The sequence below is a fragment of the Heptranchias perlo genome, chromosome 4 (assembly GCF_035084215.1).
Source record: "Heptranchias perlo isolate sHepPer1 chromosome 4, sHepPer1.hap1, whole genome shotgun sequence".
Classification (NCBI taxonomy): Eukaryota; Metazoa; Chordata; class Chondrichthyes; order Hexanchiformes; family Hexanchidae; genus Heptranchias; species Heptranchias perlo.
The window spans coordinates 54,448,789-54,473,124 of record NC_090328.1 but is presented as its reverse complement, the minus strand read 5'-3'; the positions used below and the strand labels follow the sequence as shown (position 1 = coordinate 54,473,124).

Genomic DNA, 24,336 nt, shown 5'->3' with positions numbered 1-24,336 from the left:
ATTACAAGTAAAATAACTGGTGCTAATTAGGGAACTAAAGGGGGTAATTAAGGGGTAGATTTTCATTTTCACTTGGGTGGTAATCTAGCGGAGCGGATCGCCCATCCTTCATAGAACCTGCCCGATTTTCATTCCAATGAAATCAATAGAATGAGAATCGGGCAGGTTCTAATGACGTGCAAATGATCCGCTCTACCAGATTACTATCCAGGCGGTGAAGACGACAATCTAACCCTGTATCTTGGCTCTGCTGGCATTCCTAAATCACTTAATTTGTGCTTTCATGGTTTATGACATCAACCTCTTGATGTGAATTCCTGCTTTGCAACTCCTTCCATAGTATACATTACTGTATATATCACTTTACTATATTTTTGCCTTGTATTTATTGTGAATATAGGTACAGACTTTGAGATGCGATGCACAATCAGTAGCTTGTAAAGATGCCGATATTCAAGATCCCCATAGTGCACAGGTTTGGGATAATTTCCCAAACTGATCAATTATTGCTTGAAGATAAGCTTGTGAAAAAGGCTGAAGAAACCCTGAAGCTTTACCATTCAGAGGAAACCACAAAAAGGTTAGGCAGCACTTCAGTGCCTAATTAGTTCATCACCAAACATATATTATTTATTTAACTTATTTTGACTACATTTCAAATATGGTTGACAAGTAATTAGTTTCTTGGTATAAAATAAATGAAAATTATTATTTGGCATCTTACTTTTAGCTTACTTTTTAAAGTGCATTTTTTTATTGTAGTTATTCTTCAGCAGAGCACACTGTTGTGCATTCTTACATGTTTTCTCTGACATACAGTATTCATGGCTCAGTGTACATACAGTGGCATTTCGTGTACTAGTGCCTATTGCATTAGAGTTCATTGGACTTCTGGCTGTGTTGTCACAGTTTTGTGAGATTCCACAGATAGACTTGTGTGTGTGCCTCTCTCACATGGCATCTGGGTTATATGAAGAGTTCTGTTGATGTGCCAGGCAACCATTTTCAGCAGGCCAAGATCAGGAACGATATTTTGGAGTATTTCTTGATTTAGCCTTTGTTTAGGCTGGGTTCCATGACAAGCTTGGCTCTGAAATTCCACATGTCTAATTGCACCAGATTTGCACCAATAAGTTGGGATATGTGCCCACTGGTGCTCTGCAGAGCTGAATCCACTATCATTTATGGGATCAGCTAATTTATGTATCAATTGGCAGTTCTCTTGCATGTTGTCACACACAATCTGTACATTTGGCAAGTGGTAGGCTTTTCTGTTGAGGAAGTTGAGGGGGTTCATCATTGGAGCTTGCAAATTCGCCTGGGACCTTGGGAAAGCTAGCAACCCCATAAAACTGGATAGCCCCTTCTCACTGATGCCTTGCTGTGATGCCAAACTGGATGAATTTCCCATCTCTGTGCAAACGTTTGTCAGTCACCTCAGGAATGCATGCCCGGATGGCACATAGTAACATAGGAACAGGTGTAGGCCATTCAGCCCCTCAAGCCTGTTCCACCATTCACTGAGATAATGGTTGATCTGCATCCTAACTCCATCCACCAGCCTTGGCTCCATATCCCTTAATACCCGTGGCTAGCAAAAATCTATCAATCTCAAATTTTAAATTATTAATTGAGCTAGCATCTACTGCTTTTTGTGGGAGATAGTGCCGCACTTCTATCACCTTTTGCGTGTTGAAGTGTTTCTTAACTTCTCTCCTGAACGGCCAAGCTCTGATTTTAAGCTTACGTCCCATTGTCCTAAACTCCCCCACCGGTGAAAAAAGTTTTGCCCTATCCTATCACTTCTTTTCAAAATCCTAAAAACCTCAATCAAATCACTCCTTAACCTTATATATTCCAGGGAATACAAGCCTAGTATGTAATCTCTCCTCATAATTTAGCCCTTGGAGCCCTGGTAACACTCTGGTGAATCTGCACTGCTCTCCGTCTAAGGCCAATATATCCTTTCCAAGGTGCGGTGTCTAGAACTGTACGCAGTACTCCAGATGTGGTCTAACCAGGGCTTTGTATAACTGTAGCAAAATATTACACAGGTCCCCGTGGCTCCCTGAAAAATTGAATAAGGTTGCGGCCTTTATTGCCACAGATGGAGCTGTGCGGGTAGGTGACCATGGCTGCAGATCTTCATGCAGTTCCAGACATAGCTTTATTACCTCTTTGGGGAAGTGCATTCTTCTAATACTCATCTCCTTCCTAAGGTCTTCATAGGAATGAATGGAGGAAAGGAGAGTGAAGCAGCGTGTAAGGAGGATGTAACCCACAAGATATATAGACAATATGTTGCCTATATATTCTTTGGGAGGGGGGAATATCTTATGGGTTACATCCTCCTTACACGCTGCTTCACTCTCCTTTCCTTCATTCATTCCTCCTCCATGACCATTGCATACACAGCTATGCTCCTTGGGAATGCCATACCTGCTGTTGAAATGGTCTCACTTTGCTGCAGGGTGGGGCAAAATATCCCAGTGGTCACACACTCCCAAAGGCAGCGAGAAGCAAGCCCAACACTGTCTAGGCTTAAAGCAAAAATAAAGCTCCAAAAAATAACTCCTAGCTGCAGTAATTACTACTCAAACATTTAGGCTCAAACACTTCTGCCAGTCTCAACTGATCCCAACTGCTGAGCCTTTTTTTCCTGCTCTAACTTACCTCTAGTGCATTGCAAGCATAAAAATAGGAAATTTGGGGTTGCAGTGCCACTGGCCCTCATTTACATGTATTGAAATCAGCTGCATGGGGACTTGCTGAGCGAATCACAGGAAGGGCCAAATCATATTAGGAAATTCGGGCGATCTGTTTCTGGGGCTGGAAGCTGGCAGAAATGGCTTCCGCCCCCAATTTGCTGGCCTGGACAAAAGGTGCCCCAATATTAGGACCCAGAAACGACAATAACAGCATGGAATTTCAGGGCCTTTTCGCCTATCCTTATGATACAGTGAATTATAATTATGCACTAGTTGGGTGTTATAATACTTTAACTTAGGGAAGCCCAAGCTGCGTCCCCTTAGCCCTGACAATCAGGTGTCAAAGCCCGAAGAACTCAACCCAGGTGGTTTTTCCTGTTCGAATTTTCTGAGCCTAGAGGTATGTGCTGATCTAAAATTTTTCATATATTATCGATATAATTAGAATTTTTTTGTCACTCTTTGCATTTTTAATTACTAAATAAAAAATGAGTAATAGACACTGTCATTGAGCATGTGATTTCAATACTCATTCGCACGATGTATGCATTTTACTTTAACCTTTTTGTGCGTTTGTTAGTAAAACGGTAAGACAAAAGCAGAGTATGGAAGTGTATTTTGATCGTTGTGAGTGCTATACTTCCTTGTTTACTGAATGGTGGTAGATATTTGTTAAGTAAATATACGTGTGTGAAGTACATTTACCCATATTGTGTGATTGTATGCAACGTGTTTTCTACTAAAATTAGCGGATGTTGTTAAAACGGTGTCATCATCGCCACACCTGCGGCTAGTCAGGAATTTCTATTGGACAGCAGTGCTTTAGAGTCAATTGAAACTGAACTAACAATATTGAGGAGAGACTGCAGTATAAGCTCCCTTGCGGTTTAGTGCATCCTGCTCTCCTTATGCTCCAGTACTAGTGGCAGAACCTTTTGCTACCTGGGATTTCTTCCTTAAACCTCTTTGTGTCTCCACTTTTATAAACTTTCTCAAAACCCATCTTGCTTTTGGCCATCTCTCTTAACCTTCCATTCCATCTCTTGGCATCTACACGATTATCTATTTTAATCTGTTTTTTTCCCCTTTGTAAAGCACCTTGGGGTGCTTCTACTCTACAGCTGCTATTTAGCTGTAAGTCGTTGTTGAACTGGTTCCTGAATAAAGAACTGTCATTCAGTCAAGGTCAAACACACAATGGTGCATTCTTTGCATTGAATCATTGGACAAGACTTGCTTCACACCTCGCCTCGATATCTATTAATACTTTTACCACAATTGACTTTTATTTGTTCTTGCAACGTGGGCAATGCTGCATTTATTGCTCACCTCTTGTTGCCCTGTGTACAACTGACTTGCTTGCCAGGTTGCACACAGAGAGCATTAAGAGTCACTCACGTAATGTGGACTATACTCACATTTAGGGGTGGCAAATTCTCTTCCATGAGGGACATTAGTGAATCAGTTGGATTTTCACGACAATCCTGTAGCTTTCATAGTCATTTTTTTGATGCTAGCTGGAAATTACCAGATTTATTGAATTCAATTTCACAACTTACTAGTCTAGGACCACTACAGTAACCATACCCAATTAAATCTAACACAAAGTTCCCACATCCTGGCCACTCTGCAGAGCAAAGAGCCTGCCCGTGGCTTGCAGGCAGATGGGTTCTGACTTTCATCTCGTAGTTTAGGAAAGAAAGATAGCTTCAAGGTTAAGTCTAGTTATTTCAGAAACTCTTTAGCCTACATAATCTATGATGTGGAGATGCCGGTGATGGACTGGGGTTAACAATTGTAAACAATTTTACAACACCAAGTTATAGTCCAACACCAAGTTATAGTCCAACAATCGTTGGACTATAACTTGGTGTTGTAAAATTGTTTACAATACATAATCTATGGTCACGTAACAAAAATATCCCAGAAATTCTCTTCATTTGACATGGGATAAAGCTGTTCTTCTCTTGTAGCTGATATGGGCCAGAAATAACAGCCGTAGCAGTTCTTCATTCAGCCACATAAATAAAAACAAAACAGGTTTAGTAATTACTTTTAATGTTATCTGTTTCAGTATATTACTGTTTGTTTATTTCAGAAATCCATTTGAAGTCACAGAACAATTTGTTCAGGAGTTTAAGTGTGCAAAAGAGCAAAAGGAAAAGGAACAAATGATTGATACGGCTCAAAAAATGCTTACCAGAAATAAGGTATTAGCATAGTGATTAAAGATGCAAAATAAATTGTATTCAGTTGTTTGATGAAAGATTTACTTTAGTGACCTGTGTGATCTTTATTTGGCATGTTAACAGTAGAAAGCACTAATATGGACCCAGATGGCAGGGATAGCCCCATGGAGCATTTGCTCTCAGAGTTACTCAATTTTCCACAGTCTATATGACTCATGACTACACTTTAAAAGTACTTAATTGGCTGTAAAAATCTTTGGGACATCCTGAGGTCGTGAAAGATGCTATATAAATGCAAGTTCCTTCTTTCTTACAGGGTAATTAAGAATAGTGTTTGCAACGAGATTTGCTTTTGAAAACATCACTGCATGCTGTATAATTGAACTCTTTAATGATCCTGTTTCACCACACTTACCAGTTTGAGATCAGTACCTGTTCAGAGCAATGTGAAATTATATTTCGGCATTGCCCTCTGCTCAGGCTTACAGAGTTTTGTTTAGTAGCATCCAACTGCCAGTTACATTTTGTAAACCAATGTGATATTCAGATTGTCTAAACAGTTTACAAATGAAGTATAAAAGATGACATTTGCAGTTTAGAATGTCTGCTCACTGCTTCTGTTAATGTGGGTGCAAGATGAATTTACTAAGTCAACCAAAAAAGTTGCAGCATAGCTGGTCGCAAAATAAGTTCATGGTAGATCCTTACATCCTTTAACAATTTATGATTTTGATAAAATAACAAATTTTCTGTGGCATTGAGCTGTTTTATAACAGTAGAGTTGTTATCAACAAAGAGTGACTGGGTAAGTGTCACAGGAAGTAGTGGACGCATAATAGGCTTGTCATCAAGGTTGAAGCCCATGGAATAAAGCAGCATGGATACAAAATTGGCTAAGTAACAGGAAGCAGAGAGTAGTGGTGAATGGTTGTTTTTCGGACTGGAGGGAAGTGTACAGTGGTGTTCCCCAGGAGTCAGTACTAGGACCACTACTTTTCTTGATATATATTAATGACTTGGACTTGGGTGTACAGGGCACAATTTCAAAATTTGCAGATGACACAAAACTTGGAAGTGTAGTGAACAGTGAGGAGTCTTTATGAATAGAGGCATGGAGTACAAAAGCAAGGAAGTCATGATGAACCTTTATAAAACACTGGTTTGACCACAGCTGGAGAATTGTGTCCAGTTCTGGGCACCGCACTTTAGGAAAGATGTGAAGGCCTTAGAGAGGGTGCAGAAAAGATTTACTAGAATGATTCCAGGGATGAGGGACTTTAGTTACGTGGATAGACTGGAGAAGCTGGGTTGTTCTCTTTGGAACAGAGAAGGTTGAGAGGAGATTTGACAGAGGTATTTAAAATCCTGAAGGGTCTAGACAGAAAATCACAAACTCCGAAAGCTTGTGATTTTCAAATAAAACTGTTGGACTATAACCTGGTGTAAGATTCCTTACACTAGACATAATAGATAGAGAGAAACTGTTCCCATTGGTAAAAGGGTCAAGAAACAGAGGACATAGATTTAAGATGATTGGCAAAAGAACCAAAGGTGACATGTGGAAAAACCTTTTTGCACAGCGAGTGGTTAGGATCTGGAATACACTGCCTGAGGGAGTGTTGGAGGCAGATTCAATCGTGGCTTTCAAAAGGGAACTGGATAAGTAATTGAAAGGAAAAAATTTGCAGGGCCACGAGGATAGGGCGGGGGAGTGGGACTAGCTGGATTGCTCTTGCATAGAGTCGGCAAGGACTCGATGGGCTGAATGGCCTCCTTCCATGCTGTAACCTTTCTATGTATGTGCATGCAGTACCCAAGACTTTTAATATATGGCCTGCATGTGACTTTGAATGCCCTCAGGGCAACTAGGAAGGGGCAATAAATGTTGCTTTGCCAGTGACAACTTCATCTGAAGAACACATTTTTTAAAAAGGCTGGGCAAGACAAAAAATAAATTAGTGAGGTAGCAGAAGAGATGGGGGAGAACAGCAGGGTGAGCAGGAGTAAAGCTGCAGGCAGTGCATCACCAGAAAAGGTTCAAGAGTGGCAAGTCAGCCAAGACACGGGCACCAAAACAGGGCCAACTTGTGGGAATAGGCTGGGGTAGCGGCAAGAGGCTGAAATGAATTAAAATAAATAAGCAAAAAAAAAATTAAAAGAGACACATTAAATTAAAAATAAGACTTAACTGCACGGAAGGAAAATTAGATGAAAAACAAAGTGGTAGGTGGATCTGGGTGTCTCGCAATGCAATGGCACCTAGAGGACTGGGAGGTAAATATAATGCTAAGAATGCAATATAAGCAGGCATTACAGAGTTGCCCATTAAAGTAATTTAAGAAAGTGTTACGAAGGCCCCGACATTACCAGGAAGGTGGGATGGCAGTGGGGCGGGGGTGGCGGGGGCGACTGGGCGCGTGGGTAACCCGCCCAGTAAAATCCGTCCGTTCCCCCACGTGATCGCGGGTAAATTGAAGCCACTTATAAGATATTAAGGGGAACAGATAGCGTGGATAGAGAGAAACTATTTCCACTGGTTGGGGATTTTAGGAGTCTAAAAATTAGAGCCAGAACCTTTCAGGAGTGAAATTAGAAAACACTTCTACACACAAAGGGTTGTAGAAGTTTGGAACTCTCTTCCACAAACGGCAATTGATACCAGCTCAACTGCTAAATTTAAATCTGAGATAGATAGCTTTTTGGCAACCAAAGGTATTAAGGGATATGGGCCAAAGGTAGGTATATGGGGCTCGAATTTAGCAGGCCTGCGGGTTCCCAGCGGGTGGTCCTCCGGGAGCGTCGAAAACGCGAACGGCGAAATTAGTGGGTTGCCCACGCGATCGTAGCAGGCAACCCACTAATAGGATCCAATTACCTGCTCCTCCGGGGTCCACGGCGCTGGCCTGCGCGTCGGTCGGGCTGCGCATGCGCAGTACGATCTGTCAGCTGGAGGCTCTCTAGTTAAAGGGGCAGTCCTCCACTGACAGATGCTGCAACCAATGGGACAAATTGCAGCATGGAGCAGCCCAGGGGGAAGGCTGCTCCCAGTTTAATGATGCCTCACCCCAGCTATCATCAGATGGGGTGAGGAAGAGGGGGAGGAGACAGATCTTCCCCCCGGCGGGCGGGAGGAAGCGGCCTGCCTCTGCCACCAAGAAGGCCTGGCTCGAGGTGGCAGAGGGGGTCACCTGCGCCACCAACATATGGCCCACCTGCATACAGTGCAGGAGGTGCTGCAATGACCGCAGTAGGTCAGCCACAGTGAGAACACGAAGTCTTTCCCCTACACTCCGTCTGCCACAACACTGCCCCCACCCCAGATCTCCTTCGGCACCGCCAACACTATTCTGTCACATCACCCTTCATGCCCACTCACACCCCATCCTCATCTTACCTCCACCTACTCACCTCGCCAGTACTCATCCTGCCACTAACACGCGACCCAATCTTCATACAATCTCATGGCTCCATCCCATACTCACCCTCTCGTGCATCTCCCTCACGGCCAGCCTCACTCAACCTGCCACCACCTGTGCTGCAGCCACAGGGCATGCATCACATATGTGCAGTAGGCAGGGTAAGGCAAACGTCTCGTCAGCATGAATGGGGTGCACAAGGGTGTCTGAGGGTTTGTCATGGGTGTCACCCATATTGAATTTCAGAGCCACAAACAGCACACATTATATTGACACCACCACTGCCATGTCTCCGCGAATCCTGTCCATTGTGTCCAATAATGCCCGCTCCTGGGTATCACTATGAGGACCCACCACTGATGCCACCCATCGTGTTACTGCAGAGTAGGTGCAGGTGTATTTGCAGGGCTCGTCCGCGCAGACGACTGAGAGACATCGGCGGTGTAGCCGGCTGCACCCTGGAAGGATGCGGAGGAGAAGGTGTGGAGGACAGTGGTGACTTTGCCAGCGACAGGTAAGCAGTTGGTGCTGGGGCCAGCCAGGAGCAGCTCGGCATGAAAGAGGCTGCAGATCTCCACGACTACATGTCGAGCGAATCTGCGCCTCCCTGTGCACTGCTGCTCGGAGAGGTCCGGGGAGCTGCGCCTCGGTCTGTGGACCCTGTGGCGAGGGTAGTGCCCTCTGCGACGCGTCTCTCTCTGCGGTAGCCCTCCCTCCTGCTGTGCAGTTGGGCGTGCAACCACACCGTGTTGGGGGGATCCACGTCTCTGCGGCGGACGGCGTGGACTGCGAGGCTGCTGGTGCTGGTCATGCTCTTCGTCCTCCGAGGGTGTCCACACACCACCCAACTGGCAGGTGTTGGTCTGAGGGGTTGTGCAGGGTAGGTGTGTGGGTCCTCGGACTGGGGCTGCGGTTTCGTGTCGGTCTGTCCTCTGGCTTGGCCGGGGGGTGGTGGGGGGCAGGGGTTGCCCTATGTGACGCGGTGGCCTCCTGCGTGGGTGAGGGCTCTCTCCCGTGGAGCGCACCTTGGCACCTGCCACAGGCTGCTGGCTGCAACACGCCTGGTTTGAAGGGTCCTGTTTCCCCCAGTGTGGGAAACTGACTGGCTTGAACCTAAAATCCCACACTTCCTCTTTTGACAGCTGCTTCAGCTCATTAACTGACCACAACGAGCAAGTTAAGTACTCTCAAGTGGAACCCCGCTGGCTTTAATTGCCTGCGGGATTCCCACCAGCGGGGCTTTCGCGCGCAGCCCCGCACGTCAGCGCGGTACCCGGAAGTGGCCGGGATTTCGTCCGAATCCGGTCACGTGATCGGAGATCGGGATTTTCGGGGCCCCCCCGCTGGAAACCCGCAGGTAACCCGACCCTAAAATCGAGCCCATGGAGTTAGATCACAGATCAGCCATGATCTTATCAAATGGTGGAGCAGGCTCGAGGGGCTGAATGGTCTACTGTTGTTCCTATGTTCCTACTTACAGTGGCTTCCGGGTTTCCCGTCGTCAGCCTGCACAGTGGGCAGATTGCACTCCCGCATTACTGGCTGTCAGCTGGAGGAGCCCTATTTAAAGGGGCAGTCCTCCAATGCTGCTCCTGGAGCAAACAACCAAAATTATAGAATGGAGCAGCCCAAGAGAAAGGCTGCTCCCAGATTTACTGATTCCTCACTCCAGGTCCTACTGGATGTGGTGAGGAGGAGGAGGGATATTTTCTACCCGGCGGACAGAAGGAAGTGGCCTGCCTCTGCCACCAAGAAGGCCTGGCTCGAGGTGGCAGAGGAGGTCACCAGCAGCAGCAATGTGTCCTGCACATGATTACAGTGCAGGAAGCACTTCAATGACCTAACTAGGTCAGCCAAAGTGAGTACACTTACTCATTCTCCTACACTCCATCTTCCACATCACCACCCCCATCCCACAACTCCTTCTGCACTGCCAACACTACTCTATCACATCACTCCTCACACCCACTCAAACTTCATCCTCAACTTAGCTGCACTTACTCACTTCCTCAGTACTCATCTCACCACTACCACTCAACCCAATCTTCATACAGTGTCATGGCTCTGTCTCATACTCACCCTCTGATGCATCTCTTTCACGATCAGCCTCACCCAAACCAATGCATACAGCGGCTGGCCACATAACCATCACTCACTCATGCCTCTCTACTTTCTCCCCTTATAGAAGAAGTAAGCCCAGAATGCACAGGAGAGGGCGAGGACTGGAGGGGGGCCGCAACATCTGGTTGTCCTCACAGACATGGAGCAGGAGGCTCTGGAACTGAGCCGCACCCTCGAGTGCCTGTCCACTGGGGACGCCGAGACTGCCACCCGACAAACGGCTGGTGACAGAACTTTAATATTTAGCACTCACAATAGCAATTGATGTTAACATGCCTTGCCATCTTCAGCACCTCAACATCTGTCATCATGCTTAATATTGCCTTCTGTTCTCTTACAGGGCCTCCAGCGACGGTGGAGGGTGATTTCTCAGAGGACCTGCCGGCCTCTGAGGGGGCACCGTCACATCTGAGCGAGCCATCCACCAGTGCAGATACACACACCTCGGTGGGTCCCCGTCCTCACTTAGTTGGGATCGCACATGGTGAGTCACCACACATGTGAGCATGAGCAGACACTGGTGATGGGCAGCTGTGGAGAGTCCGCCTTGGTGGGAGCACTCTTCTCCCAGGCTCTGCTCAGCTGGACACAGATGCTCAACCCTGGGGGCCATCCTTTAAAAGGAGAATGGTCGAAGGGCAGCAGCACATTTGCGAGGTGCTGGAACAGGTGCCACGCGCACTTCCACTGTCGCGCAGAGGATGGAGGAGTCCAACTCCTACATGAGTGGAATGGTGGCACAAGTACAGGAGGGAATCTCTGAGATACTGTCACAGGGACGTGAGGGCATCTCTGAGATAGTGTCGTGGGTAAGTGCGGGAATGTCTGCGATGGAGGGAAGGCTAGCCTCCATGGAGCTTCAAGCACGGTTGACCAATGAGTCCACTGCGGCCCTGACAACGGCCCCTCGGACTCAGGGTGATCATTATTCTGCCGCCTTAAACAGGCAGGCAGATATTCTGGCACTGGCCTTACAAGGCTTCACACATGTCCTCCAAACTGTCGTCCAGCAGAGTGGTAGGAGTGGTGTGGGCCTGGCCCAGGGGAGGGAAGATGGCGAAAGGGGACATGGAAGTGGGGATGCCACTCAAAGTGCCACCACGTCTCACCTGTTGCCCCCCTCTCAACCAGTACCCGCAATGCTGCCTCCTCTCCAGGTGGCCGAGTCTGCCCCTGCACAGATGCAGATGGAGCAGTCTTTGGAGGGGCCCTCACGGGCACCGAAACCCAAATGGCATAGGTCCAAAGCATCTAATCGGTCAGGGCATGAACAAGAGCAACCTGCCACTACCTCTGCTGCAGCCACGGGGGAGGCACCACGTAGGAATACTCGTAAGCGTAAGGCGAAGGTTTTGTGAGCACAAAGGGGATACACAAGGGTGTTTGATGGTTTGTCATGTTTTTTATTTATATTTGATTATTGTTAATGACACATTAAATATTATTATTGTCACCACTACTGCCATGTCTTGGCCATTCTTGACTGGCTTGTGTAATAAGGCCCTTTCATGAGGTTCATCATGAACACCCACACTTGATGCCACCCATTGGGTCAATCTACAGTGGGTGTATGTGTAGTTGCACCACTGTTTTGTGCAGGGGGCGGGGCTGGTGTGGCTGCTGCTCTGTCCAGGTGGTGAGGACTGGACTCTTCACACTGTGTGATGTTAGGAGAACTGTTCACATGTCAGTGACTCCCTGGCCTCACGAGCAGCCAGGTGAGCCGCTGTTCTGCCCATGGGTTGCTCTGTCTCCTCGTCCTCGTCCGCCTCCTCCTCCTCCTCAATATGGGTGGCAGATGTGGATGGGGCCTCCTCCAGCGGCACCCCTCTATGTTCCATGTGGTGCAGGGCACAACAGATGACTATAATGCGTCCCACTCTGTCTGGTGTGTATTGAAGCGCTCCCCCAGAACGATCCAGGCACCTGATGTACATCTTGAGCAACCCTGTAGCATGCTCAATTGTAGACCTGGTGGTGATGTGGCTGTCGTTATATCGACTCTGTTGCTTGTTGGTGGGGTTCCTCAAGAGGTGTCATGAGCCATGTGTGCAAGGGGTATCCCTTGTCTCTGAGGAGCCAGCCCTTGCGGGTATTCGGTGCGTGGAAGAGGGGCGGGATGTTGGACTCCCGGAGGATGAAGGAATCATGGCAGCTGCCAGGGTATCTGGCGCACACGCGAAGGAATCTCCTGCGGTGGTCACAGATGAGCTGAGTGTTGATGGAGTGATAGCCCTTCCTGTTGATGAACAGTCCTGGCTCGTGTGGAGGTGCTCATATTGCTATATGGGTGCAATCGATTACACCCTGCACCCGTGGGAAGCCAGCCACAGCGTGGAATCCCACTGCCCTCTCTTTCTGGCTGAGGTCGTTCCATGGGGAAGTTGACATGGTGCGAGGCCCTGCGAAACAAGCCGTCGGTGACCTGCCTTATGCACTTGTGTGCAGACAACTGAGAGACCCTGGCGATGTCCCCGGTGGCACCCTGGAATGATCCGGAGGCGAAAAAGTTGAGGGCAGTGGTGACTTCGGCAGCGACAGGTAAGAAGATGCAGCTCGGCACGAAGGAGGCTGCAGATGTCCGTGGCTACCTGGCTACTGACTCTGAGCCTCCGTATGCACTGCTCCTCATAGAGGTCCAGGAAGCTGAGCCTCGGTCTGTAGACCCTGTGGCGAGGGTAGTGCTTCCTGCGACATCGCTCTCTCTGTTGTTGCCCTCCCTGCTGTTGCGCAGGTGCCTGTGGCGCAGCACTGTGTTGTGGAACTCCACATGGCAGAGGTGGACGGCGTCCCTGGCGAGGCTGGTGATGTTGCTTGTCCTCGGATGAAGTGATGAATGCAGCTATGGCACCCCCCATCCTGACAGTGTGAGTTTGAGGGGGTCCGCAAAGTAGGTAAATGTGTTTGCACAGCAGAGTTTAGAGTATAAATGAATAATTTTGAGTGGAAAGACAAAGGTGTTGCAGCTAAAACTTTGTCTGAAGTGACAGAGTGCCCTGCCGCAATAAATGAGGTATTTCCCCCACCTGTCAAATAATCCTTTGCATCTCCCACTGGCTGCTGGCTGAAGCACGTCTGCTCCAATAGGGAGTGTTTCCCACAGCAGGGGAAACACGCTGAGGATCCATGAAAATTGCACCCCTGCCAAAATCTCCACTCAATGAGGTCTTTCAAGTACCTCAACTATCTACCTAACTATCTAAAGCAGCATCCTGCTGGCTTTAATTGCCGGTGGGAGTCCCACATTCGGGAGCTGCGCGTGCACCCAAACGCGTCACTGGGGAACCTGGAAGTCAGTGAGTTGGAGCCGGGCTCCGAACCCGCTCCGGGATTCCGCCATTTTAGGAGCCCCCCCACCCACAACGCACCCACTCGACCATCCAAAAATCGGCCCATAAGTGTCACAAGGAGTGACAAAAATTGTGACATCGGAAGTGTGACAAGAGGAGGCTTTAAGAATTTTATTACATTATATATGAAACAGGAAATCGATACAGGTATTTTATAACCAATAAACCGTTTAGTCACTTCAATAGTAAATAAAGGTAACTGTTACGGAATGCAAATGCTTATTAGTTGTGGCTGATTTTTAAATAACTTTCGTTTGCTAATTGTTTATGCTGTGTAATCAACTTAAAATGATATACAAAACTAAACATCTCAAATTCAGTGAACTAAGAGCAAAACTTTATTGATCAGTTTGCGGGTTTAGTATTTAGTTACAGAATGCATAACTATTTAATTGTTTGATCTCTAGTAGTCTGACATTTACAAATCTGTCTAAAATATTCTGAGAAGTAGCCTGGTGACAGATGGCAGGAATCAACAGTTCTAGTGGTTTGCAGCCTTGCTGACTTCCCGAGCTCCACCTTTCATAAACTAAACTCATCCAGAACTCTGTTGCCTGCATTCTGTCCTGTATAAACTCACTTATCACCACTGTGTTTCCTGCCCCTCAGTGCACTGACTTCAAAATGTTCACCCTAACCTACAGATCTCTTCATGGTCTCCCTCCTTCTTACCTTTACTGGGTTAATCAGACTGTCCTGCTGTCTGCTAGTCTTATACTGCTATTGATTTCTCTTTATATTGTAGTAATAGTAACCTTTAGCCTTTGTCTGTTGAGCAGTGAAGTTCAAATCAATTTAAAGTACCACATGGCTATTGAGCCAGAGCTGACATTAAAGCAATGGTCAGTTCAATCACTTCAGTAAATCTAATTAAAAGACATGCCAGTGCATACTGATTCATTTTTTTCCCAGAGAACTTTAATCAGTTGATAATAAGTGCAGGGAAAACACTTAACTCTTTTTGAGTCCAGTTATCTCAGAGGTACAGCAGCAAAATAAAAAATGCTTTGAATATCACAATGAAAAGCATTGCCTTGGTTGGCTCACCATAATGTATCATTTTCAGAAGCACAGTTACAACAGTAATATGTTCAGAATGCTGCAAATAAAAATTATTGTTCATTGATTTTCTTTTCTCTCAGCGCAAAGCTGGTCTGAATACACTGGGTTCAGGGGATCATGTAAATCTACCAGCAGCTTGGACAGAACTAGCTTTGCTGGTTCAGTGTAAAGGGAAAATACAAGAAGGTAAGTTTTATGTCATTTTCAAAGAAGGTTAGTGATAATTATTATAAACATGTCTACGAAGCAAACCATACGGTATTGCAGGTGCAGTGTGGGATGACATTTCTGCTAACTAAAATCAAAACTCAATTAGTCTTAATACATAGAAATATAAATCACTTGCATCTCAAAAACATCTTTTATCTGGAGCCGTTTACAGAAAGGTTTGCTGAATTATATGTGGAATCTATGTTGCCAGTATAGCCAGTTTAATGTGTTTAAATACAAACCTAAGCAGAACTTAGAGTTGGTAATAGCTAACGTTTTGCTGTGGGAAAGGTGTGACAAGATGTTTTCAAATATTATATAATTATACAAAAATACAACCATGGTAGCATAATATTTTAAAAATGTGTTGGATCAAAGAATTATTTTTCTCTATTTTGTGCTATTTTCTAAGAACAGTAATTATGTATGTTAATTCCATCGAAAAGAAACTAGGAAATTATGACTTGTATTTTTTCCTTTCAAAATATTTATAATTGTAATAAGCTGGAATAAATAATTGGGAACCAAAATTCCGATGGGCCTTCTCCACTGTCGCAAGTAAGGCAGAGTGCAACACATGGCTGCCCAGATGGAAAGATGTGGACCCAGTCACAAATGGTGAGATGGGGTCATTAGCGTATTCCAGGATGGTTGGCCTTGTAAGGATGTCTGCTATGATGCAGCTACCAGAAGGTGGAACAGCACCGGGACACTGGTAGGATGCCACCTAGGCCCTTTCCAGCCCAAGAAAAACCTGCACTAAACCTGCATTGGGAGCCAAAAATCTGGCAGCATAAGGCAGCCCGGGAATTCTCCCTGATATGCCCCCTTAATTTGGGAGACAGGCAGGCGGAAGATCCATCCATGGGCCTCCCATCAGAAAATGGATGGACAAAAAATCCAGACACATCTGCTTCTGCCCATTTTTCAGTCCCCAGTTAGGCCCCAGGGCCCAATTGGAATTTGAGTCCTTTTGACTGTGTTCCAGTATAATACAAGGAAGTATCATTTGTGGAAATGTTAATAAGATTTAATGAAAAATTAATTAGTAATAAACTTTAATTAGCTTGTTTGACTGTTGGGTCATACTATATAATTCTGTACTGATGTATGTTTTATTTTTCATTTCTCAAGAGGCTCTGGACATTCTCTTGCTTTCTTTGGACCATGCACCATTGCACCCAGACCAGATTCCTGTTTTGTTCTTCCTTGCAGAGTCAGTCTTGTACTGGATCTGTACTGATGTGGTACAGCAGTCACATCTCTATACTTGCGAAGTCAAGATAATAAAGGTACATGGTCAACTTAAAATAATGACTCAGATAGCCTTTTATAGGCATAGTAGCTTAACAAGAAGGCAAGACATTTCTGTGGTTGAAAATTAAATTCTTAACACAAAAGCCTTGAAATTATATTTTTTGGGATGAATGCAGCAGTATTCCATTGACTTCTCCAGCAGAAGTCTGACTCACTCATACCCACACACAATAATCGTGGGGGACCTTAATCTTCATATAGACTGGACACATCAAGTTGGCAAAGGCAGTCTGGAGGATGAGTTCATAGAATGTATTTGAGACAATTTCTTAGAACAATACGTCATGGAACCAACCAGGGAACATTTAAGATTTTTTATTGTGTAATGAGACAGGGTTAGTTATTAATCTCACAGTAAAGGACCCTCTGGGAAGAGTGAATCATAATATGATAGAATTTCACATTGAGTTTGAGAGTGACGTACTTAAGACCAAAACTAGAGTCTTAAACTTAAGTCAAGCGAATTTCATAGGTATGAGCGGCGAATTGGCTAAGGTAGATTGGAAAATTAGATTAAAAAGTATGACAGTAGATAAGCAATGGCAAACATTTAAAGAAATATTTCAGTATTCTCAACGAATATGCATTCCATTGAGAAATAAAAACTCCTTGAGAAAAGTGATTCATCCGTGGCTAACTAAAGAAGTTAAGGATAGTATTAGATTAAAAGAAGAGGCGAAGAAGAGTATTAAGCCTGAGGATTGGGAGAGTTATAGAAACCAGCAATGACCAAAAAATTGATAAAAAGGGAGAAAATAGAATATGAAAGTAAACTAGCAAGATATATAAAAATGGATTGTAAGAGCTTCCACAAGTATGTAAAAAGGAAAAAAGTTGCAAAAGTAAACGCCTGGTCCCTTAGGGGCTGAGACAGGAGAAATTATAATGGGGAATAAGAAAATGGCAGAGAGGTCAATAACCAAGGGGCATAGATTTAAAGTGATTGGTAGAAGGATTATAGGGGAGCTGATGAAAGTGAGGAACTTAAAGTAATTAATATCAGTTGAGAAAAAGTACTGGAGAAATTAATGGGACTAAAAGCCGATAAATTCTCTAGACCTGATGATCTACATCCTAGGGTTCTAAAAGAGGTGGCTGCAGAGATAACGGATGCATTGGTTATGATCTTCCAAAATTCCCTAGATTCTAGAATTGTCCCAGCGGATTGGAAGGTAGCAAATGTGACCCCGCTATTCAAGAAAGGAGGGAGAGAGAAAACACAGAATTACAGGCCAGTTAGCCTGACATCAGTCGTCGGCAAAATGCTGGAATCCATTATTAAGTAAGTGGTAACAGGGCACTTAGAAAATCATAATATGATTAGGCAGAGGCAACACGGTTTTATGAAAGGGAAATCGTATTTGACAAATTTATTAGAGTTTTTTGAGGATGTAACTAGCAGGGTAGAAAAAGGGGAACCAGTGGATGTAGTATAGAATCATTAAATCATACAAAATTTATGGCACAGAAGGCAGCCATTCAGCCCATCGTGTCCGTGCCGAAAATGAGCCACCCAGCCTAATCCCACTTTCCAGCACTTGGTCCATAGCCTTGTAGGTCACGGCACTTCTGGTGCACATCCAGGTACTTTTTAAATGAGTTGAGGGTTTCTGCCTCTACCACCCTTTCAGGCAGTGAGTTCCAGACCCCTACCACCCTCTGTGTGAAAACATTTTTCCTCAGCTCCCCTCTAATCCTTCTACCAATCACTTTAAATCTATGCACCTTGGTTATTGACCTCTCTGCTAAGGGAAATTGGTCCTTCCTATCCACTCTATCTAGGCCCCTCATAATTCTGTACACCTCAATTAAATCACCCCTCAGCCTCCTCTGTGCCAAAGAGAACAACCCCAGCCTATCCAATCTTTCCTCATAACTAAAATTCTCCAGTCCTGGCAACATCCTCATAAATCTCCTCTGTACCCTCTCTAGTGCAATTATATCCTTCCTGTAATGTGGTGACCAGAACTGTACACAGTACTCAAGTTGTGGCCGAACCAGTGTTTTATACAGTTCCAGCATAACCTCCCTGCTCTTATATTCTAAGCCTTGGCTAATAAAGGAAAGTATTCCATATTCCTTCTTAACCACCTTAGCTACCTGTCCTGCTACCCTTCAGGGATCTGTAGACATGCACTACAAGGTCCCTCACTTCCTCTACACCTTTCAGTATCCTCCCATTTATTGTGTACTCCCTTGCCTTGTTTGCCCTCCCCAAATGCATTACGTCACACTTCTCCGGATTGAATTCCATTTGCCACTTTCCTGTCCACCTGACTAGTCCATTGATATCTTCCTGCAGTCTACAGCTTTCCTCCTCACTATCAACCACACGGCCATTTTTTGTATCATCTGCAAACTTCTTAATCATGCCCCCTACATTTAAATCCAAATCATTAATATATATCACAAAAAGCAAGGGACCTAGTACTGAGCCCTGCGGAACCCCACTGGAAACAGCCTTTCAGTCACAAAAACACCCGTCGACCATTACCCTTTGCTTCCTGCCACTGAGCCAATTTTGGATCCAACTTGCCACTCTCCCTTGGATTCCATGGGCTTGTACTTTTTTGACCAGTCTGCCATGTGTGACCTTGCTAAAATCCATGTAGACTACATCAAATGCACCACCCTCATCGACCCTCCTTGTTACCTCCTCAAAAAATTCAATCAAGTTAGTCAGACACGACCTTCCCTTAACAAATCCATGCTGATTGTCCTTGATTACTCTAAGTGACGGTTTATCCTGTCCCTCAGAATTGATTCCAATAATTTGCCCACCACCGAGGTTAGACTGACGACCTGTAATTACTCTGTCCATCCCTCGCTTCCTTTTTAAACAATGGTACAATGTTAAATTAAACAATGTTAGCAGTCCTCCAATCCTCTGCCACCACGCCTGTATCCAGTGAGGATTGGAAAATGATGGTCAGAGCCTCCGCTATTTTCTCCCTTGCTTCTTTTAACAGCCTGGGATGCATTTCATCTGGACCTGGTTATTTATCTATTTTAAAGATGCTAATTCCCTTAATACTTCCTCTCCCACTAAGTTTATCCCATCCAATATTTCACACTCCTCCTCCTTAACTACAATGTCTGCATCGTCCCTCTCTTTTGTGGAGACAGACGCAAAGTATTCATTAGGAAACATACCAACATCTTCCGCCTCCATACATAGGTTACCTTTTTGGTCTCTAATAGGCCCGACTCTTTCCTTAGTTATCCTCTTGCTCTTAATGTATTTATAAAACATCTTTGGGTTTTCCTTGATTTTACTTGCCAATATTTTTTCAAGCCCTCTCTTTGCTTTCCTAATTTCTTTTTTAATTCCACCCCTGCACTTTTTACACTCCTCTAGGCTTTCTGTGGTATTTAGTTCTCGGTGTCTGACATAAGCTTTCCTTTTCTGCCTTATCTTACCCTGTATGCTCTAGATTTGACAGCCCCACCCTTTTTCTTTGTGGGAATATGTTTACTCTGCACCCCTTGAATCTTCCCCTTGAATGCCTCCCTCTGCTCTGACATTGATTTACCTTCAAGTAGCTGTTTCCAGTCCACTTTTGCTAAATCACTTCTTAGCTTGGTAAAATTGGCCTTTCTCCAAGTGAGAACTTTAACTCCTGTTCTCTCTTTGTCCTTTTCCATAACTATGTTAAAACTAACTGTATTATGATCACTACCACCAAAAAGCTCTCCCACTGATACTCCTTCCACCTGCCCAGCCTCATTTCATAAAACTAAATCCAGTACTGCCCTCCCTCTTGTTGGGCTTGCTACGTACTGGCTAAAAAAGTTCTTCTGAATGCAATTTAAGAATTTTGCGCTCTCCAAATCCTTCACACTGTTTGTATCCCAATTAATATTAGGGTAGTTGAAATCCCCTACTGTTTTTGCCCTTCTCAGAAATTTGCCTATATGTTTGCTCTTCTATCTGTTTGGGGGTCTGTAGTCTGTAGAGTGACTGCCCCTTTTTTGTTCCTTAGCTCAACCCATATGGCCTCATTTGATGATCCTCCTAATATATCGTCCCTCCTCACAGCTGTAATTGTTTCTTTAACCAAAGTTGCCACCACACTCCTTTTTTATCCCCTTCTCTATCTCGTCTGAAAACCCTGTAACCAGGAACGTTAAGCTGCCATTTCTGCCCCCCTTTAAGCCATGTTTCTGTAATAGTTAAGATTGCGTACTGACGTGTCTATCTGTATATTTGGATTTTCAAAAGGCATTCGATAAGGTGCCACATAAAAGGTTGTTACACAAGGTAAGGGCTCATGGGGGTGGGGGTAGCATATTTGCATGGATAGAGGATGATTAACGGACAGAAAACAGAGGGTAGGGATAAATGGGTCATTTTCAGTTTGGCAGGCTGTAACTAGTGGGGTGCCGCAAGGATCAGTGCTTGGCCCTCAGCTGTTTACAATCTATATTAATGACTTAGATGAAGGGAATGAGTGTAATGTATCCAAGTTTGCTAACGATACAAAGCTAGGTGGGAAAGTAAGCTGCGAGGAAGACACAAAGAGCCTGCAAAGGGATATAAACAGGTTAGGTGAGTGGGCAAAAAGGTGGCAGATGGAGTATAATGTGGGGAAATGTGAGGTTATTCACTTTGGTAGGAAGAATAGAAAAACAGAGTATTTTTTAAATAGTGAGAAACTATTAAATGTTGGTGTTCAGAGAGATTAGGGTGTTCTGGTACAAGAAACACAAAAATTTAGCATGCAGGTACAGCAAGCAATTAGGAAGGCAGATGGCATGATGGCCTTTATTGCAAGGGGGTTGGAGTACAAGAGTAAAGAAATCTTACTACAATTGTACAGGGCTTTGGTGAGACCTCAACTGAAGTAAGTTTTGGTCTCCTTATCTAAGGAAGGATATACTTGCCTTAGAGGCAGTGCAACAAAGGTTCACTAGATTGTTTCCTGGGATTAGAGGGTTGTGCTATGAGGAAAGATTGAGTAGAATGGGCCTATACTCTCTGGAGTTTAGAAGAATGAGAGGTGATCTCATTGAAACGTAGAAAATAGGAGCAGGAGTAGGCCATTCGACCCTGAGAGCCTGCTCCGCCATTCAATATCATCATGGCTGATCCTCTATCTCAATACCATATTCCCTAACTCTCCCCATACCCCTTGATGCCTTTTGAGTCTAGAAAACTATCTAGTTCCTTCTTAAATATATTCAGTGACTTGGCCTCCACAGCCTTCTGTGGTAGAGAATTCCACAGGTTCACCACCCTCTGCGTGAAGAAATTTCTCCTCATCTCAGTCCTAAATGTCCTACACCGTATCCTGAGACTGTGACTGTGACCCCTCGTTCTGGACCCCCCCAGGGGAAACATCCTCCCTGCATCCAGTCTGTCTAGCCCTGTCAGAATTTTATATGTTTCAATGAGATCCCCTCTCATTCTTCTAAACTCGAATGAACCCAATCCCTCCTCATACTACGGTCCTGCCATCCCAGGAATCAGTCTGGTGAACCTTCGCTGCACTCCCTCTATGGCAAGTATATCCTTTCTTAGGTAAGGAGACCAAAACTGCACACAATACTCCAGGAGTGGTCTCACCAAGGCCCTGTATAACTGCAGTAAGACATCCTTGCTCCTGTACTCAAATCCTCTTGCAATGAAGGCCAACATACCATTTGCCTTCCTAACTGCTTGCTGCATCTGCATGTTTGCTTTCAGCGACTGGTGTACAAGGACACCCAGGTCCCTTTGTACATCAATATTTCCCAATCTATCACCATTTAAATAATACTCTGCTTTTCTGCTTTTCCTTCCAAAGTGGATAACTTCACATTTATCCACATTATACTGCATCTGTCATGTATTTGCCCACTCACTCAACTTGTCTAAATTGCCTTGAAGCCTCTTTGCATCCTCCTCACAACTCACGATCCCACCTAGTTTTTGTGTCGTCAGCAAACTTGGAAATATCACATTTGGTTCCCTCATCCAAATCATTGATATATATTGTGAATAGCTGGGGCCCAAGCACTGCTCCCTGCGGTACCCCACTAGTCACTGCCTGCCACCCCGAAAAAGACCCATTTATTCCTACTCTCTGTTTCCTGTCTGTTAATTAATTTTCAATCCATGCCAGTATATTACCCCCAATCCCATATGCTTTAATTTTGCAACTAACCTCTTATGTGGGACTTTATCAAAGGCCTTCTGAAAATCCAAATAAACCACATCCACTGGTTCTCCCTTATCTATTCTACCAGTTACATCCTCAAAAAAACTCCAGTAGGTTTGTCAAACATGATTTCCATTTCATAAATCTATGTTGACTTTGTCTAACCCCGTTGATATTTTCTAAGTGTCCTGTTATCACATCCTTTATAATAGACTCTAGCATTTTCCCAGCTACTGATGTTAGGGTAACCGGTCTGTAGTTCCCTGTTTTCTCTCTCCTTCCTTTTTTAAATAGTGGGGTTACATTTGCCACCCTCCAATCTGCAGGAATTGTTCCATAATCTATAGAATTTTGGAAGATGACAACTAACACATCCACTATTTCCATGGTTCCTCTTTTAGTACTCTGGGATGCAGATTATCAGGCTGTGGGGACTTATCGGCTTTCAGTCCCATTAATTTCTCCAGCACTACTTTTTTTACTAATACTAATTTCCTTTAATTCCTTCTTCTCACTAGTCCCTTGGTTCCCTAGCATTTCTGGGAAGTTATTTGTGTCTTCTTCCGTGAAGACAGAACCAAAGTATTTGTTTAATTGCTTTGCCATTTCCTTGTTCCCAATCATAAATTCTCCCGTTTCTGACTGTAAGGGACCTACTTTTGTCTTCACTAATCTTTTTCTTTTTACATACTTTCAGAGGAAAGGATACCATTTTTTAAATGGAAGGATTGTTTTACAAAAGGGGCATAGTGTTATAGGGCAAATCTAAAGAAACATTATTGTCACACTGGTGGATTTTCAAGCAGGCTATATTCTGAATAACCATTATAAAGTGAATGGAGATGAATATTACTATTTATTTTTGCCTTTCCCATGATCTCAGTTATTTGTACTCACTTGTTTGCTTTGTTATTTTTCTTGTTTTTAGTCATTCTCTTACTCTTTCTGCCTTTTTGGAGCTATCAGCCAGGGAGTATTTTTTCCATATTTTACATCAGACTTTACACAGATTTTTTTTTAATAGGACTTGAACCCATGAAAAGCAGGTTCCAAATGTTGCACCTGTTGAACTTTTCAAGCCATGATTACAACTACTCTTTTATCTCAATCTGTACAATGACAGAGATAAAAGGTTCAAGAAGAAAAAAATGAGAACCAAAAACTTGTGGGCAGAGGGCAAGAGAAGTTGAGTTAAAAATAACTCAATCTCTTTTTACTCAATACCTTTAACAAAAAAAAACAGTTTTTCAAAGTTGTTTGCAGATGGATTTCCAGCAATCACATAAGCAATTTACAGGAAGTCGGTGATAATCAACAAAGCTAATGTCAACAATTTTTTGACCGTTTCTAACTTTCACTTGAAAGCTGGGAAATTGAAATTGTTCCCTTAGCTGACACACTGCCTTTGGGTTTCACGTTTTTGCAGGTAACGTTTTGGACTCTGCAGATCTGAATTTATCTGAATATCATACTAAGAAACATTTCAATGGAAAGAAAAATAGGGGTGTGTGTTGAAAGAAATTACTTTGGCACTGGGCTTTAATTGCCCTTTCATAAATGGGGAGGATAATTTGATGAACCATCTTATTTTTAGCACTTATAATTATGGATGCAGCATTTTTTTAATGTGATGATTATTTGTGAGCTGATTTTTAAAAAAATTATCAGGTTTTATAAATACGTTAAAGTACATGAGAGTTTAATTCATAGCTAAAAACCAATTTACTTGGACAAAGATTTTGATCAATTGGTAACAGAGGTAAGATAAACCTCAGTCAAAGGGTACAGGGAGCCACTTTTAGTGTGAAATACTTCCTTATTGA

The 24,336-nt window shown here is 44.1% G+C and overlaps 1 protein-coding gene across 2 annotated transcripts in view; it reads left to right on the top strand.

Moving 5' to 3' along the window:
• The window catches only part of tmem232 (transmembrane protein 232), a 118,916-nt gene that overhangs the window by 2,971 nt on the left and 91,609 nt on the right, over nucleotides 1–24,336 (top strand). Inside the window, exons 2-5 of one of the 2 annotated variants that reach the window (XM_067982944.1) lie at nucleotides 401–580; nucleotides 4,807–4,918; nucleotides 14,927–15,032; nucleotides 16,191–16,348. In XM_067982944.1, the coding sequence (XP_067839045.1) occupies nucleotides 444–580; nucleotides 4,807–4,918; nucleotides 14,927–15,032; nucleotides 16,191–16,348 (513 nt within the window). In that variant the 5' untranslated portion in view covers nucleotides 401–443. Of the gene's footprint in view, nucleotides 1–355; nucleotides 581–4,806; nucleotides 4,919–14,926; nucleotides 15,033–16,190; nucleotides 16,349–24,336 lie in introns of those variants that run through there. The other variant, XM_067982945.1, reaches the window with a different exon arrangement.